Genomic DNA, 16,799 nt, shown 5'->3' on the forward strand with positions numbered 1-16,799 from the left:
AAAACATCTAAATGCTTTATGAAAAAATGATGCATACAAAATGCAAGAAAAAGTTGAAGATAAGAGCTATATGACTTACTACTTAGAAGTCATCATTCAATATAGAATTTAGGGTTTGTAAGGGATACCCTCATTACCAGTTGCCCCTCCATCTTTTGATGCCTTGTGCATATATACAAACTTTCAACATCGCATTAGCCACCCCGATTCTTCAACTCTTCCTCAAAAAAGCATTTGATGAGTGATGACTACAATGGCTATTATGATCAACAAATGTATTTCTTTGTTTACCAAAGAAAATGTATTTTAAAAAACTGATTTGAAACCAGTAATTTCTGAATCATCAGAAAGGCTCTAGTACAAATCAACGACGGACATTACACCACAGCAAAACTTCCTTGTTTAAAGGATGTAAGCAACAATCTCCATGCAACGCCCTCCCCCATAACCTCATTGTTAGCAGTCAGTCAGCCTTTTTGTTCACTCTCAAGAAGATATTACTACTTTTTCATTAACTCAGTTTCTCTAGCAACGAATTGAAAAAACTAGCCCTTTCATTAACCAAAATGAAATCCACCGGGTCCACCAAAACCACCTGGGAAGCCGCCTCCTTCAAAATGGAAGGTAAATTGCTGTCCACCAGCGCCAAAAGGGTTAAAACCACCACCACCCATCCCCATACCCATGTCCTCAATGTCTTCCCCTCTATCATATCTTACACGTTTGTCATCGTCCCCAAGCACCTGCGAACAATGATTAAAAAACAAATCAGAGTTGGAATGGTACAGATAAATTTAGTAAACAGGAGAACAAAACAAAACAAGAAAGAAAACCACTTTCAAACTCCACAAATCAGGCGGTCCGAAATAGTCGTACTAAATATGTTTGACAAGAAAGATCGTACACATCTGCATCATTTACAGACAAACGCAACGACCTAGTGAAAGAAACAAAGAAAAGAAACTAATAGCTGGTCATTCCCGTAGAGGAGAAGGAAATAGATAGTAGGTTATTGATGTAGAGGAGAAATGTCCATCAAGTAATCTTTCAGTTTTTTCTTCCTCTTTTTCCTTTTTTTTTCTTCCTTTTCTTTAGGTAAACTCATCTAAAAGAACAATTGATCAGTTGCGCTTAAATATAAGTTTTGGGAATGATACATCACTTTTAAATAATAAATTGTTACTCTCTCTGACATAGAAATGATTTGTATGGGACATTCTTTCAAATAGCTGTTTATCAAATGCCATTGGTACTAATCAATGTTCTGTTCCAGACAGAAGCTGTACACATCAGCCTGTCTATCGCATAAACATCATATATATGCATCCCCCATGCCACTTTACTTTACCATGCTGCCAGTGTACTTACAAGATATAGTGTTTTCAGTTCGTAGTTTTAAATAATAACTCATGAAATATAGGTTGTATGGTCGCCATAAACCTAGCTTACCAACATCATATGACAAACACAGAAAAATTACGAATTTACGATCAAGGGAAATCAGTATTATAAGCAAAACAGACCTCATATGCAGCAGCAATCTCTCGAAATTTGGCCTCTGCTTCTTCTCTATTGTCTACATTCTTATCAGGGTGCCACTGTAATGCAAGCTTCTTGTACGCACGTTTAACCTCTGCTATGGAGGCGGTTTTGGAAATTCCTAGAATCTTATACCAATCCTTGCGCTTGCTCATCTTCAGAGCTCTTTCCGCCTTCATCAATACTTCTCGTACATTCATATCCTGAACAAATGATAAACAAGTATAAACATCTAACTACAGATTAAGCCTTTAGATGTACCCAGAAAAAGGAGGGCAACAAAAAGTCTTAGTCTGCCACACCTTGACGAAGTCAAAACAATGTGAAGATATAGAACAATAAACAGAAATTAAGAAAAAAAATAACGTGATTCTATTGTTAAATATTACTGCAATTAAAATTTTTACAAATTAGGAAGAGATGAATGAGACAATTCTAGATGAGAATACAAGGCCATACAAAAGACGATTAGATTCCATTAAATATACAAAGAAGGACAATGATGAAGTAATTGATGATTAACACCCCAACAATGTTTTCTAAGACATAAAATGGTAGGAAATAGTTAAGATGAGTGTTTTGATGAGATAACGCGAAAAAGTGAACCAAAAATGAACTTAAAAGTAATAACAACTTGGATATATCATGCAGCGTCTAGGCCCCTCTGCCTGCCTAAGTGAGCTTGGTTCACATTTACGCGGCTTTACCAACGACTCTAGTTTGACATATATCGGCTAAGATGAGTGTTTTGATGAGATAACGTGAAAAAGTGAACCAAAAATGAACTTAAAAGTAATAACAACTTGGATGTATAATGTAGCGTTTAGGCCCCTCTGCCTGCCTAAGTGAGCTTGGTCCACATTTGCGCGGCTTTACCAACGACTCTAGTTTGACATATATCGGCTGGGCCAACTTAAACAATTAATCCAACTAGGCCAACCACCAAGGATATGGTCTAGTCCATCCCTAGCTCAATGCCAGGCCCCTAAACAACGAAAGGAAGTAGGAGAGAGAGATAGGTGCACTACTAGCTAGCAAAGCTACAAATGCGTTAAGATGGATCATTGATGAGGGGCGATGACGATGATGTTGAGTCCGATTTGGGATTTACAGGAGGCATGGTTAAAGAAGCCTTCGGAGCAGAAAAGGTCCCAGAGCCTAGTCAAAGTGCTAAAAATATGCTGAAGAGCACTTTTAGCATCGGATATGAAACAGAAGCGAAGGGAGATGAGAATTATGAGCTTGAGTCCTACAGAGAGTTCTTTATGGATAAAGAGAAGATGCGTTAGAGCCCTAATCTACTAGTTCAAATTTTTGTCTGGAGAACTGTCATGCCTTTTCAATTTTGTCTATTCAAACTTTGAATCATGGGAAAAGTTTGGGCGGGGAAGATATGCTGATGAAGTCTTTTGCTATAAGAAATTGGTTTCCACAAAAAATTTTGTTGCTCAAAAGGGGTGCCTTACGTGAGAATAATGGTTATACGGGGTGCCTTACAGGGACTAAATGGAGAGGTGCCTTTACTAGGAAATTTGTCAAAGGGGGTGCCAAACCCATTTTTTGGGGTGCCTATACCGCTTCCCTTATTATATTAGTATTAATTTGAAATTTTGACCACCCAAGCACACAGCCCCATAGACGCACAGCCTCTCCCAAATACAAGAGGCAAAACCTTAGTTTACCCTTAATAGTTTCATATGTACAAGAAATAGGTACTTGCACTAGAGATAGAAGACACTCATTTCCAGCAAATATGAAACAATTCCTATCTTGGTAAAAGATGATATATTCCTGTTATTTAACATACGCAGAACGTGGAACAGATCAAGCCAAAGAGCAAATTTGCATTCATAAACCAAACAAAGAAAGTCAGAGTAAACATATATCCGGAAGATCTATAATTATCAGTCATCATTGACTCTGCTATTAGATGTGAATGCCAAAGAGTCATCAACAGCACTGTTCGCAGTCATTGACTTACTAAGAAAATGATCGGAACACATGAAACAAGTGACAAACCTGAGGAGACTTCTGAGCTGCTGCTTTCAAATCCTCGACTGCTCCCTCCCATTCTTCTGTTAAAAGCTTGGCTTCGCCCCTCTGATGAAAACAAAAACAATAATAAGACGAATCCAGATGTGTTTTTTATCACTTCAATATGCAAAGAGCTAGTTACAAACTACATAAAGAATATATGATTACTACACAACAACTGGAATCTTCTTCCAGAGTTATGTAGTGTTAGGAATGGTGTGACTCAAGATGCAAAGTATCACAAGAAAAGATGAAAACAAGAGAACGTAAAACTTGCTTTTGATAGCTTTACTAACCATAGTACAAAATATCAGGATATGGGTATTTATCGATATTCAATTTCTGGATATATATCGTGGATATACCCCCCTCTTTGGGGATATTTGATATTGTTTCACATGCAAATATCGCGGATATATCCAAAATATCGACAAATATCATGGATATTGTGGATATTTCTTGATATATCATGATACATTATTTATATTTATTTGAAATATAATGGTAAATATTGAATAAAATTGTTATATATACAAAATATCGCCAAATATCGCAAAATATCGTTGAAATATCACCGATATTTGCAGTCGTATATATCTCTGAACATATCGTGATATTTATATATCTTTCTCTAGAATCTGGATAGATATCCCCAAATATCACGATATATCGGGATATTTTGTACTATATTACTAACTACCACATATATTTATACAAGTCACTAAACCAATAAGACCCTAACGTCCAAACCAATGTTTTAAAACGTGAAAGCTCGGCGCAAGGCGTTTGATTAGCCACTGAAGCTAAGCATATGCCTCGAGTCGTAAGGCATAAGCCTCAACTTCCATCAAGTGCATGACAATTTTTTCAATTACAAAAAACCTCCCACTGTATAAATTTGAAGTTCTCAGTCACATAGAAACATCAATAAAGTGAAGTAAACTATGTGATACCATATGATACACATAATCTATTGATAAAGTTAATATTTTTTCATAGTTTCATATCGTTAAGGGTAAATAGTTACACTCCATTTTGTATGACAAGAAAGAACTACAATTAAGGAAGGTTGAAAAATTGAAGTACTTAAAAAATGTTAAAAGATGGGTTACTTAATACATCAATGTTACTGAAAGTTGACGTCTACTTCATATATAATTTCGAAAAAAAAACACGGTCAAAATTCTTTGCAATGGAGGTATGCCTCACACACTGAGGCATATGGTTGCTATTCATAAACGCTTTGCTAAATGCGTCTAGGGCATTTTAGGTAGGCCTCGCCTTGAGGTGTACGCCTCAAACACCTTTTAAAACCTCTAAACACATACAAACCTTGTCTATCCTAATATCCATAAGCATAAAATAATGACCAAATTATAAGTAAGATATTTCCAAGACTCCCCTTCAATCTTTCAACACTATGCATCATGTGTTCACCAAAAGTTGAGCAAAAACTGTTTTCAACCAAGAGATCAAACTCCACAATCAACTCCCTGATACCAAAGAGAACCGGGAGAGAACAGTAGAAACACTGACAAACAAAAAATTAGTGCAGACCGTAAAGACTACTAAAATGCAGTCAATGAAGAGCAAGAGAGACGAAAACTTGCTATCATAGAGATATCTTTGCTGGCTATTACATTTCCTATATAAGACACTAAACCCTAATCTCCAAACACATACACCTTCGCTATTGGGCTATTCAGATTTCCCACCTAAACATAAGACAATAACCATATTATAACTAATAACAAATATAGTTCAAACAAGTAGATCAAGTTCTTATATTTGAAATACTACCAGAATCAAGCAATTACGCCTTCAACATGTATTGGGTTTATGAAAATTCAAAGCCCTGTATAAGCAAAGTCAAAGGACACCTTAATACCATGATATGTATACGGGGACTGATCCTAATTTAAACCAAATGGAAGAAATTATAGATTTAAAAGCTTATCTGTAAGAAAACTGTATAATTTGGACTGATTCATGTCCTGTGCACAGATGCAAATGCACACAAAAAAAAATTAATACTTACCTGAACCAAAGCTTCAATAAGTTCCTCGTCAATATTAAGTGCTTCTGTGCAAGTATTCAGAGCATCTTTGCCCCTTCCAAGCGTTACCAAGACCTTACACAAACCAAGATAAAGATGGACATTATGTGCATTATGATTGGGATCGATTGCAAGAGCTCCCTTGAAGTCCTCTGCTGCCAAACGAAGCTTACCCTTATTTACATTGTCTTCTGCCTGTGAATATCACGGTTTTACATGGTCAGCATCCATCAATTTATCTCTATGATGATAAGCCAAAAACCAAATAATGGTTTTCTTCTTTTTTTACTTTTTGGCTTGTTAAAATTGAAATAGCATTACAAATAAATGAACACTGAGAGAGCCTACAAGTACATCAATAAAATCACACTACAACCAAGAAAACCCAACCAGAGTACGTCTCCACACCCCATATTGAAAGACAAAATTTTGTCCCATCTAACTACAAAATAATCAAACGAATTACTCCTGAACCCTTAACCAACATATTACGATACTGATATCAAGGCTTTACATGGTCAAATATCATGATGTCAATAATGTTATTAAGCCCAAGCTCAAATCAAGGATACAATTTTAAATTCTATACCCCTATATTTAAAGTTAAAATAGGAAAGTCTTGTGAAGTCATTAAATGGCCCTTATATGCCGGGTGGTGTTGTGTTGTGTTGGAACTAGTAAATTGGCATTGAAAACCTTAGGTCCCTAACTACTTTCAAGATTTATACTCCGACCTCTTCCCAAGATGTCTCCCCTCTGTTCCTTTATTTCTCCCAAACTAGAAGGTCTTGTGTCGTCAGTAAATAGCCCCTTCCCTGAGGGGCAAAAAACTAATTGCATAATCATAACATTGGCATTGAAAACCCAAAGTCCCTAACTACTTTCAAGGTTTATACTCCAACTTCCTCCCAAGATATCTCCCTTCTGTTCCTTTTTTTTCTCCTCATTCACTCAACTTTCTTGATGTCGTATCTTCTGCATCCAACATCCATCAACTCTGTCAGTCGTGTATTTTGCTGTCATCCATATCTCTCATACTTTACTAATCGCCCTTGGTTTTGCTTCACTGATCTATTGCATTTGTATTCCAATCTGCATACGTTGACTATTCTGCAAAGGTCTATGGTTGTACTTCTAAAACTTGATAAGGTTCCTACAACTTTTATGGTTTTCAGTTGTAGCAATTGTAATTAATTCCTAGAAATACCCTTTTGCTTTGTTTTACTAAATGTAGTCATTATCCTCTCCAATATCAGGCTTATTCTCTCAGTTATCAAAAGTAGTTGGTAGCAACTAACTCCAACCGTTGTATTAGGATTAATTAAGGAGAATTACATTTGTTTTCCTTCATACTTTCATCTCTTCTTTTATTGCTTTATCCTCAATTATGTGGTTTAATTAATTATTTGCATTCAGATTTTACATGTCAATATATTTTAGCCAACATAGTTATTCTAGCTTATTAGTGTTGAATTAACTAGAATATATGCATTGCACATGCCACTCTGCAAGTACAAATAAATTAATGACCCCAAACAATTTCAAGAGAATAGAAATGCTCATAGAACTTACACTTTTGGTCTTCTTTAGAAGGTTTTTCAATCCAAAATATGCTTTTTTCAGCTCAGTATGCTCTGGATCAAGCCGGAGACCTTTCTGGAAATGCCTAAAGCCAATACAGATAAGCTTCAAGTTATCCACAGGAAAAAGGAGGGACAGGGGTGGGGGAGGACATTGTTAGAAAACAAACAAAATAAAACCTTCACCAACATACCTCATAGCAACATCATGATCTGCAAGATAATAATAAGCCCGCCCCCGCAGCAAGAGCGCATCTAAATTGTTCTCCTCTTCTTTGAGCATGTATCCGGTCTCTGAAATAGCACCTGAATAATCTTTCGCTGCCAACAGAAGTTTCACTTTAAGGAGTTTTGCCTGCGACAAAAAAACTCCTAGATAGTTATAATAGTTATAACAACAGTACGACAACTGATTAATCAGACTTCCAGTGCTGATAAGATAACCAAGCCACATCTATATATTGTACCGAACTTGTGAACATACAATGATTCACTAAACAAGAAGCTGCTTACAACTATGGCTAAGCTAATCCACCACTTAAATAATTACCTTCAAGCACAAAGGTGAGAACACTAGGACGATTTTATCTACAAATTCTGAAGCTTTGGAGAAATCGCCTGAATCGAAAAGATTAACTGCTGTGTCAAATGCACTTCGAGCCTGCAGTAATTGGGAAAGTTCTTTTTCTACAGATTGGACTCCAGGTTTTAGCTCCATAAACTTTTTGTAATCTCTCTCGGATTCCTCAAATCTACATCAGCCAAAAATTTCCAAAATCATGTAACCTTTCAATCAGGGGAAAAAAAGGTCCACACTTACATTCCAAACAAGAATAGATTAAGCAAAAACACTATGGCTATCCTTCTTCAAATCTACAATTTTCTCTCCAAATTATCGATTTAACATACATATTAATGCAAATCTGTGAAGTCGAAAGATCATAATCCTGCAGATTTCTAAATTGATGCATCCTTGTTGTTCTGATGTGCAGATACTTGAGTCACTTCTTTTTCTTGGAAAAGACACTTTACGTAAGAAAAAACATATGTTACAAGCAAAGGAGATGGAGGACTTTACAGATACAGAAACTTCAGTACCCACCTCTAAACTTTATAAAACGAAAATAATCATCTCAAATGACCAGCTGCAACTCTACAAAATTTACCGCAAAGAACCACAGATTTTACCTTTGGTACAAGTTCTCAGAAAGATAGCCTTATGACAGTTAACGGCTTCACCACAGCACTGTCAAAATTCAGTCCCTTGTATCTCAATTTTCTATCTTGTTCTCATTACTATGACTAATTTAAACTCATCTCACATACTTTGTGAGACTTCTCTTATTCCGTATGCTAACTTTAGACAATGCTTGCCTATACTAGGTATAATTAATCTGAACAAAACATGTAACTGTACGAGTTGTCAAAAAAAAACAGATCAAGAAGGAACTACAGAAAGAACAATCTCTACTGAGCTTTAACAGCTTGCTCTCCTCTCCATTGAGTTCTAATGGTGTTATGGTGCTACTTGGTGCCCTGGCAGCCAATCTCTCTAGCTGTGTATTGATGCTTTAGGTCGTCATTTTGGTTTTGTTTTTATATTAATGATGAATCTTGCTTTGTAATTCAAGTGTATGCAAACGTTAATCGGGTCCTTGACTAAATGATTTCTGTTCTGAATATATGATGTGAATGTTAGCAGAAGCAAGAACAATGAAGAACACCAATGTAATTAATTGACATACACACCGACAACTAGGATTTTAACCTTCAACTAGAAGAAAATTTCTCTCCAAAATTATAATCTATAATAAACAAAGAACAATGAAGGCTAACATGCCTTCAAATAAGAAAACAGCTCCTAATTCTAATTGGAACCCAAGCAGGAAAACCACAAAAATCTTATTTCTAATTGAATTATCAAACCAAATAGAAACTTCTAAATAACCTACTTTGACGCAAATAAGAATTCACTAATACTACTCATCCTAATTGAAACATGATTCCTAGTTCAGGAATTAGTAAAAAATAGGGTTTTTTAGACTTTGGTCCTACGCATAGTTGGTTTGTTAGGACTTTGGTCTAGAAAAGCTTGAATGTTAGACTTTAGTCCTAGTTCTGTTTGTTGAATGTTAGTCAACTCAGTTGATTGCCTGTCAACTCAGTCGTATGTGACTGTCAGTCAACTGAGTTGATTAACATTCAACAAACAAAACTAGGACTAAAGTCTAATATTCAAGCTTTTATGGACCAAAGTTTAATAAACCAACTATGCGTAGGACCAAAGTCTAAAAAAAACTAAAAAATAAAGTAAAACCTAAAAACGAACTGTTTTTTAGCAGCCAGATGTCATGCTGATATCAGCATTTATGCTCTTGTATCAGTAAATGTGTCTTTAATTATGTATGCTTATAAGCCTATCTCTTCACTTTCTCCATATGCTTGCCATTACCCAATGCTTAATGAAAAGCATTGTGGCTTAAGCATTTTAGGAGGTTTGTGCCTCAGGCTTGAGCCTTACAAATTTATATATGTATACTGTGATACTACAGCCTCAATGGTGTGAGGCTGCAGCTTTGAGGCTTAAGCCTTAAGGCTTAGTGAGGCTCAGGCTCACTGGAAGTCGGTTTTTACCCCAACCGAATCATTTTTTTTTCCTACTGTTTTGATAACTTAACTATGAGTATTAAGTTTATTACTGTGTCTACTTGTGAGTCAGTGAGTGACACTGTCTACTGAATTGTGACTATGCCTATGTCTACGTTTGAGGCTTATTTGACCAGTTACGTAATTGTGATTAGTATATTGCTATTTGCCTATCTATTACAAGCTAGAACCTTAAGTCATTCCATTAATATGGCATATTGTTTCTGAGGGTCACCTCAAGCCTCACAGAGGCAGTGAACCTCAAGGGGCTGATGCATTTTTTAAAACACTGCCATTATCTCTGCATAATTTTCACTATATTATTACATATAGCAATAGTTCAATATAGCAGGGCCTTCAGTTTCAGACATTCCGTAAGCTCAATTATAACTAATTCTGGGGCTTCTTGTTCAAGAACCTAGATAGTCATTTGAGGGAAACAAAAAACAAAAAATGCCATTTCATGTAGATGACCTGCACAACTGGCGAAGGACAGACGCCCGTCGCCGATACACTTCTGAAAATGCTGGATCAGCTTCTAGAGCAGCATTCAGATTATCAAGAGCCTCGCCATAATGTTTAGCCTGTATATTTTCTGAAGATCTTTTGAAAAAGTCTGCCGCAGCACCAGATTTACCATCTGCATTCCAAAAGAGATAGTTGATATTACAAACGAACAAATCAAATTAGAAAAAATCTACTCCACTAAGATCAACAAACATGGAGATATAGGCTTCAACATAATAATTTTTTTATTAATAGTACTATCTAACTTTTCTTTTTAATTATAATTTGTTATATAACGTAGCCCATACTTTATGAGCAATTGAGCATAATTAGAATAATTCCCCTGTACCAATTTTCGTAAGGTCAAGAATCTTTTGATTTCTTCAGCTGTTGACTGGGGTTACAAAATGACAAGCTTACTAATAAATAGTGAATTTGGGATCCATCCTAACCAACACATTTTTCTGAAAAGGTTATGAATTTAGGCAGATCTGTATTTCATAATCAAACTCTTACATAAGTAGTTCCACATGCATCTTCGTCTACAATACCTTAAAAAATTTCATCTCCTGGAGGATTAAAATAAAAACTAGTATCACCTTTCGTACTAACCGCTGTAGCTAAGTAAACTTCTGCTTGGTTGGTCTCTCTATAACCATGACGAGCATTACAACCAATACATTCCTTCATCTACATCACCAAGGATCTTTTCCAAAAAGGTAAACTGCTACCCCATTATCAAAGTGTATTTATTTTTCATGCCCAATGTCCTATCTGGCCTAGATCTTCTCTTACATGATGTATCTTCCTCCACAGTACATTGCAATCTTTCATCTAGTCGAGGATTAAGATATAAACCATCCTCGCTATATTACATGGGTACACCATATTTTCAAATAAACTACAACGGATCACTGATTAAAACTAAGCAATCATAAAAATTTGAATAAATAAATAGTTAAGGGAATGAGAATTGGAATTACCTTGAGCGGAAGTTAGAGGTTGGAAAAGGATTTGGGACGTCAAGACGAAAATGAAGAGAGGGAAAATAGGTCCCGTCCCTGAAGACCAGAAATCCATCAACAGTTTTTTATTCACGGTGAAAGTGGAAATGAGTTTGAATGAGTAGATTTGAGTCTGGTCTTAAGAGCAAACGTAGCGGGATCCCCGAACTTGGATTTTCATTATTTGGGTTTTTATACTTTGGTGTGAGCCACGTTGCTTCCGCCAATCCTGTCCCTCCACGTACGAGCCCACTAATTTAATGGCAAATTGGCCCTTTGGCAAATCAATAACGTAAAGCTGCAGGCGATGTGGTTGATTATCCTTTGGAATGTAGGGGAATGTCAATAGGGGTAAACCGATAGGTTGGGTGTAAACCGATAGGTTCGGATTCTGATATGCATGTGTATCCGAATCTGAAAATTTATATTATATCCTAATCCGAATTCAAATCCGACGATATTAAAAATTTTATCGAAATCCGATTTGGATATCTGAATCCGATATAAGATAATATCCGATCTGAAAATTAATATTAATTAAAATTTTATTTTACTTTGAATAATTCATTTTATCACTATAAAAATTATTATATATATATATATATATATATATATATATATATATATATATATATATATATATATTTATTTATTTATTTATTTATTTATTTATTTTTATTATTATTATTTTGTTATTATAGTTTTATATTATTAGTTTATAATTTTATATAATATTTTATACAATAATAAATAAATAAATAAATTATATATAATAACTATTAATTTTTTTAAATTGGATCGGATATTTTTGGATGTGGATATGGCAGTCATAGTTCGGAATTTCGAAATTTTCGAAATTCCGACAAATTTAAAAACCGAAATTCATTAAATTTCGACCCTTGTTGTATTTGGAATTTCGAATGATTTCGAAATTTCGGATATTTCGACTCTATATTCGGAATTCCGTTTTTTTGAAAAACCGAAATTCCAGGCGGAATTCCAGAATTTCGTTCGAATCACGAACTATGATGGCAGTATCCAAAACTAGTTCAGACATAAAAAATTATCTGAATCCAAATCCAATATCTGAAATTTTCGGATAATATCTGATTTTTCGAATTTTTTCGAATACAAATTCGAATCCGATTCGAATATTTGGATATCCACTTGCACCCCTAAGAATGTGCTTCCAAAGCTTCACCAATCTGTTCCATTTTGGACTGTTAAGTTCCATATTTCAGTAACTGATATACAAAGGCATTACAACACTGCCACAAAATCTAAAAGTTCATCTCGAGAGATTTTTTTATTTTTTCTTATAATATCGCTTCAATTGCTGTTTGAACTCTTAAGCACCTCCATAAGGACGAAGCTAGTACGATAAAGTCTTCCATTTTTGTTGCTAATGAAGAGAAGCAAATTTTCAGATGTTTTTTTCTTCAATCCAATCTTCTCAAGAACTTGGGTGCAAGAGCAACCATTCTGTACGAATAACCAGTCTTGCTCAGTCATTTTATTTGCAAGTTTTGAGGAGCCACACCTATTCATTTAAAGTAGTAGTAAAAGGCAGCTTTTACGTCCTCTTAATGGAAATTTCTAACTCAAGGCAAAGATGTAATCAGTTTTAAAAGGCAACTTTTTATGAACATCATCGAGAAGGGCAAAATCTAAGTTTAGCAGCCTGCAGCCTCATAAAAGTTCCATTCTAAAACAAGGTCCTAAACTACTCTCCAGGTGCCGAGACGCCTTGCTTCAGCTTCTCTCTCTTCATTTTCTTCTTTGAGACGGGCTTCTTTTTCTTTGGTGGGAGGGTTTTCTGAGCGTACATGTAAAGCGCATAATTCCCCACAAGGAATACTAGCATAAGACTTGCCACAACAAGCAGGACTATCAACCCTGGATTGAAACCTTTCGCTTCAACATCCTTCATCACATTGCCCTGTTCACACGTTAAACAGTTTAACGTTAGTATCTCCTATGAGAAATAAAGAAAAGCTCAAAGAACTTGGAAAATAAAACTTTGCATGAGTAAAGCAATTACTTTGATCCTGCAACCCCAGAAAAACATTCACACACACAAGTGAACTTCAAACTTCAGACTACTACTAGTGTTGAAGCACAAGCCACAATAGCCCACAGTTTATGCCAATAGTAATGAGCAACTGAGCAAGAGACGGTTAGACAAAAATTTCTTAATAAAAGACTGACCTTGGTAATTGTACTATATAGCCTAAGATACTTAGGAAGCATCAAAATAATATAATAAAGGGTAGTCAGTCGGCATTATCTAAGAATTTTGGGACATTCTTGAACAATTGTAATCATCTAAGGCAAATTCTCAAGATTTACTGTTAAAGCAACAATTAATTGTGGTTGACAAAGCAAATATGGCTACTACTCCAAATCGCAGGATCACCAGCTGCTGATGAAGACTTGATTCTCACCTCTTAATGGTCTCAAAGCCTGAATTTGAGAGTTTTGTGACTTCCGTAACAGCTCAACCAACTGGTTTAGCAGATTCTACAGGGTGAATGAGTTGCTGATAACCTAACTTGCGCAAAAGGAATTCTCCAGTCGAAAATGCTGCCTTTCTTTCTTCGAAAGGCAAGCTTGGAAAATCGTCCTTCAATTATCTCAAGGATGTAATTACTGATCAAAATAAGGTTTCCCATCCAAGCGTCAAAGTCACAGATATAGAATGAATCGCAGTCGTGGGTAGTGGACTTATTACGATCAAAGCTTATGGTTTGTTCTCAACCAGATAAGATTTAGGGAGGGTGTTACGATTAGTCACTTAGCTAGATATTCATTAAACGGAAGTGCACAACTTTTTCTATGTGTCATCTTAGCAGGAAGTCATACGTGGATCAACCTGATGTTCTGTCAGACAAGGCCAAGAAATTAAGTTTATCACTTTATCACTTCAACACAATATGACTTCAATTTGACACAATCTTGGTATCTAACCACATTTACACATAATTACATAGTAAGGTTCAAGGATATTTATTTGTTTGTACGTTTATAACACATTAACACGTTTAGCAACCAACTGATACCTAACTCATAGCATGCAAAGAATTATACATTTAGAAACATGTCACCTTCACCCAACATTAATACCCTCTACAAGTGTTAAAAATATCATTGCCATAGTTATCAATATCGTACAATACACGATATCTATCGTATGTATATCGCAGTGTTTTGCTTTCGATATGTACCATAATACAGTATCAAAAAATTTATGTATCATACAATAGCGCATACGATAAGATACGCGATACTATATTAGGCGATACACTCTAGACACATGAAATAATTAAAAAATTCATCTGAAAACAAGTTTTCAAGAATTACGCAGTTTTTTGTTCTTTTTTCTAAGCTTTGGAGGGACAACTTTGGTTTTGGTTCTTATAAACAACAACCTTATCCCAAAGCAACCTTTACTAACTCAACTAACATCTATCTTACTCCTTAACATTACAGTATTAACTTGGGCCAAGTGGTTGAAAAAAACAACATTTTTTACCATCCACTAGTAGTGTTGTACGTGATAAAGTTTCATTACGTATATCTGTGGAAGAAACTCACATACACATATAATACCATAAAAGAAAAAAAGTTTTACACATATCATACAATACTCACTATACAATTCGATACTCGATACACTAAAAATGAAAAAACGTGACATGATATAATACACGATTTATTAACAATGATATCCAAAGACAAATGTTAACCACAACATTTCAAACTTTCAAGGTCGTTTCATGTTAAACAACTAACAATTATTCCAGTTGTCAGGAAATGGAAAGCTAATTACTTAACCAGGATCCTAACATTACACGACTCGATCACTGACCCTATGCCCTTCCTGCTTTCGCGAATCCACCCACCTATCAATATTAAATGACTTGGCACTTTTTCTATTCCTTTTCTTTTCTCTTTTTAACCAAGCATTTTAATTTAGCCTCTAGGTCTTCTTCCCAAGATTGGAGCCCTAAATGTGGAGTTGGCTCCAATACCAAATGTATGTTAAATTACCGACTGATACTCCTTGAGAACCCAAAGTTGTCAAGGAATAGAAAGCCAATTATTTAACCACGTTCCTAACATTTCAAGTATCAAAGAATAGATTGGCCTATTTAGTTGAGAGATTTAACAAATGTACCAGTTTAGGAGCGTTGCTCACTATGATACTCTAATCAATTTACATGAAAAGGTAGAGAAGCTAACATTCAATAAAAACTGTGTGAATCCTGACTTGGGTCTTCTACTTAGATCCGTGGAGAACGTTAAATTGATAAACTTAGACTCAGGACTTTCATTTACAATCAACTGATCAAGAACACATTGTTTTCACAATTAAAGATTGTTCCAATTGGAAGCATTCATTTGAACATTAAAACTTGTGGGTCGTGTAAAGACATGACATAAAATATTCTATGATGATTCAAACATTGGATTATAGCAGAGTGACAGTAGTCCCGAAAAGGGGGAATTAGATCTACAAATATACCTATGCTTTTAATTTAAAGTATCTTTAATTGATACATACCGCTTTTTCAGCCATCAGATAAGATTAAATGAATCCTTTTCTGCAGCACATACATAAAATGATTTATATAAAAAAAACAACGAAATAAAAGAGAAAAAAAATATATTTGAAAAAACATAATAAAAATTTTGTACCTGGTCTGGAATAAGGAAAATCAGAATTGAGATTGACGTTACTAGTTACTAGTCTAGTAAAGTTTACACATCAGATCCGTCTAAGAAGAAAAAGAGCTAAGAACGAAGAGAATGGTCTTAATTTTCCTTGAATCTATTTAGAGAGCGTTACGTGTTAGTTTTCTATTGGCTAAAACAACGTCACTGCGGTCATACGCGGCAGTCAATAACTTAACGGGTAGACGGATTCGGTACTCCCGTAGTCCCGTTCTTACTGTCTTAGAAACCGAATTGAAATGGCTCGGGTCGGACGATATTCACATCAAAAACCAACAAATTTGTTAAACTCAGAGTCACTCTCAAGGACAAAACTGCCGAAAAAGTAACTCTCAAGGACACTTTTTTTTCCCCCTAACTCAGAAGGACTGGGTAGATGAAATGTCAAGTATACCCTTGACGCGAAATAAAAAACGGATCGGGTAGATAAAATGTCAAGTATACCCCTGACGCGAAATAAGTAACGGCCCGGCCAAGACGAAACGACCCGGTGTATTTAGTATGAACAATCATTGTTCATACCTTTAAGCAGGTGTGAACACTCATTGTTTATACCCCCCAATTACGAACATTAGCTATGAACAATGAATGTTCATACCTATTAGAGCTATGAACAATGATCCAATAGGTATGAACATTGATCCAGTTATGAACATGGATTGTTCATATCTATTTGGGAGTATGAAAAATCATTGTTCA

General features: G+C 35.3%; 2 protein-coding genes across 4 annotated transcripts; both read right to left on the minus strand.

The window, feature by feature from the left end:
* Window positions 1–53: 53 nt before the first annotated feature.
* Window positions 54–11,768, minus strand: P58IPK (DnaJ P58IPK-like protein). Its single transcript, XM_086575042.1, has 9 exons — window positions 11,346–11,768; window positions 10,330–10,495; window positions 7,760–7,961; window positions 7,404–7,564; window positions 7,202–7,295; window positions 5,612–5,824; window positions 3,559–3,639; window positions 1,524–1,742; window positions 54–743 (listed from the first exon to the last, which is right to left on the minus strand). The coding sequence occupies exons 1-9, from the start codon at window positions 11,440–11,442 to the stop codon at window positions 558–560; spliced, it is 1,419 nt and encodes a 472-aa protein (XP_086431168.1). The 5' UTR covers window positions 11,443–11,768; the 3' UTR covers window positions 54–557.
* Window positions 11,769–12,981: 1,213 nt separating this feature from the next.
* Window positions 12,982–16,216, minus strand: LOC147487887 (DNA-binding protein S1FA). Of its 3 annotated transcripts, XM_086572372.1 has the most exons (4): window positions 16,065–16,204; window positions 15,931–15,970; window positions 13,408–13,528; window positions 12,982–13,305 (listed from the first exon to the last, which is right to left on the minus strand). In XM_086572372.1, exons 3-4 carry the CDS (start codon window positions 13,432–13,434, stop codon window positions 13,090–13,092), a joined length of 243 nt encoding a protein of 80 aa, XP_086428498.1. In that variant the 5' UTR covers window positions 13,435–13,528; window positions 15,931–15,970; window positions 16,065–16,204; the 3' UTR covers window positions 12,982–13,089. The 3 variants fall into 3 exon arrangements, with proteins under 3 accessions (XP_086428498.1, XP_086428499.1, XP_086428500.1); XM_086572373.1 differs by lacking the exon at window positions 13,408–13,528 and having other exon boundaries at window positions 16,065–16,216; XM_086572374.1 differs by lacking the exon at window positions 13,408–13,528 and having other exon boundaries at window positions 15,892–15,970; window positions 16,065–16,191.
* Between the last annotated feature and the right edge of the window lie 583 nt (window positions 16,217–16,799).

The sequence above is a fragment of the Coptis chinensis genome, chromosome 7, assembly GCF_015680905.1.
Source record: "Coptis chinensis isolate HL-2020 chromosome 7, ASM1568090v1, whole genome shotgun sequence".
Classification (NCBI taxonomy): Eukaryota; Viridiplantae; Streptophyta; class Magnoliopsida; order Ranunculales; family Ranunculaceae; genus Coptis; species Coptis chinensis.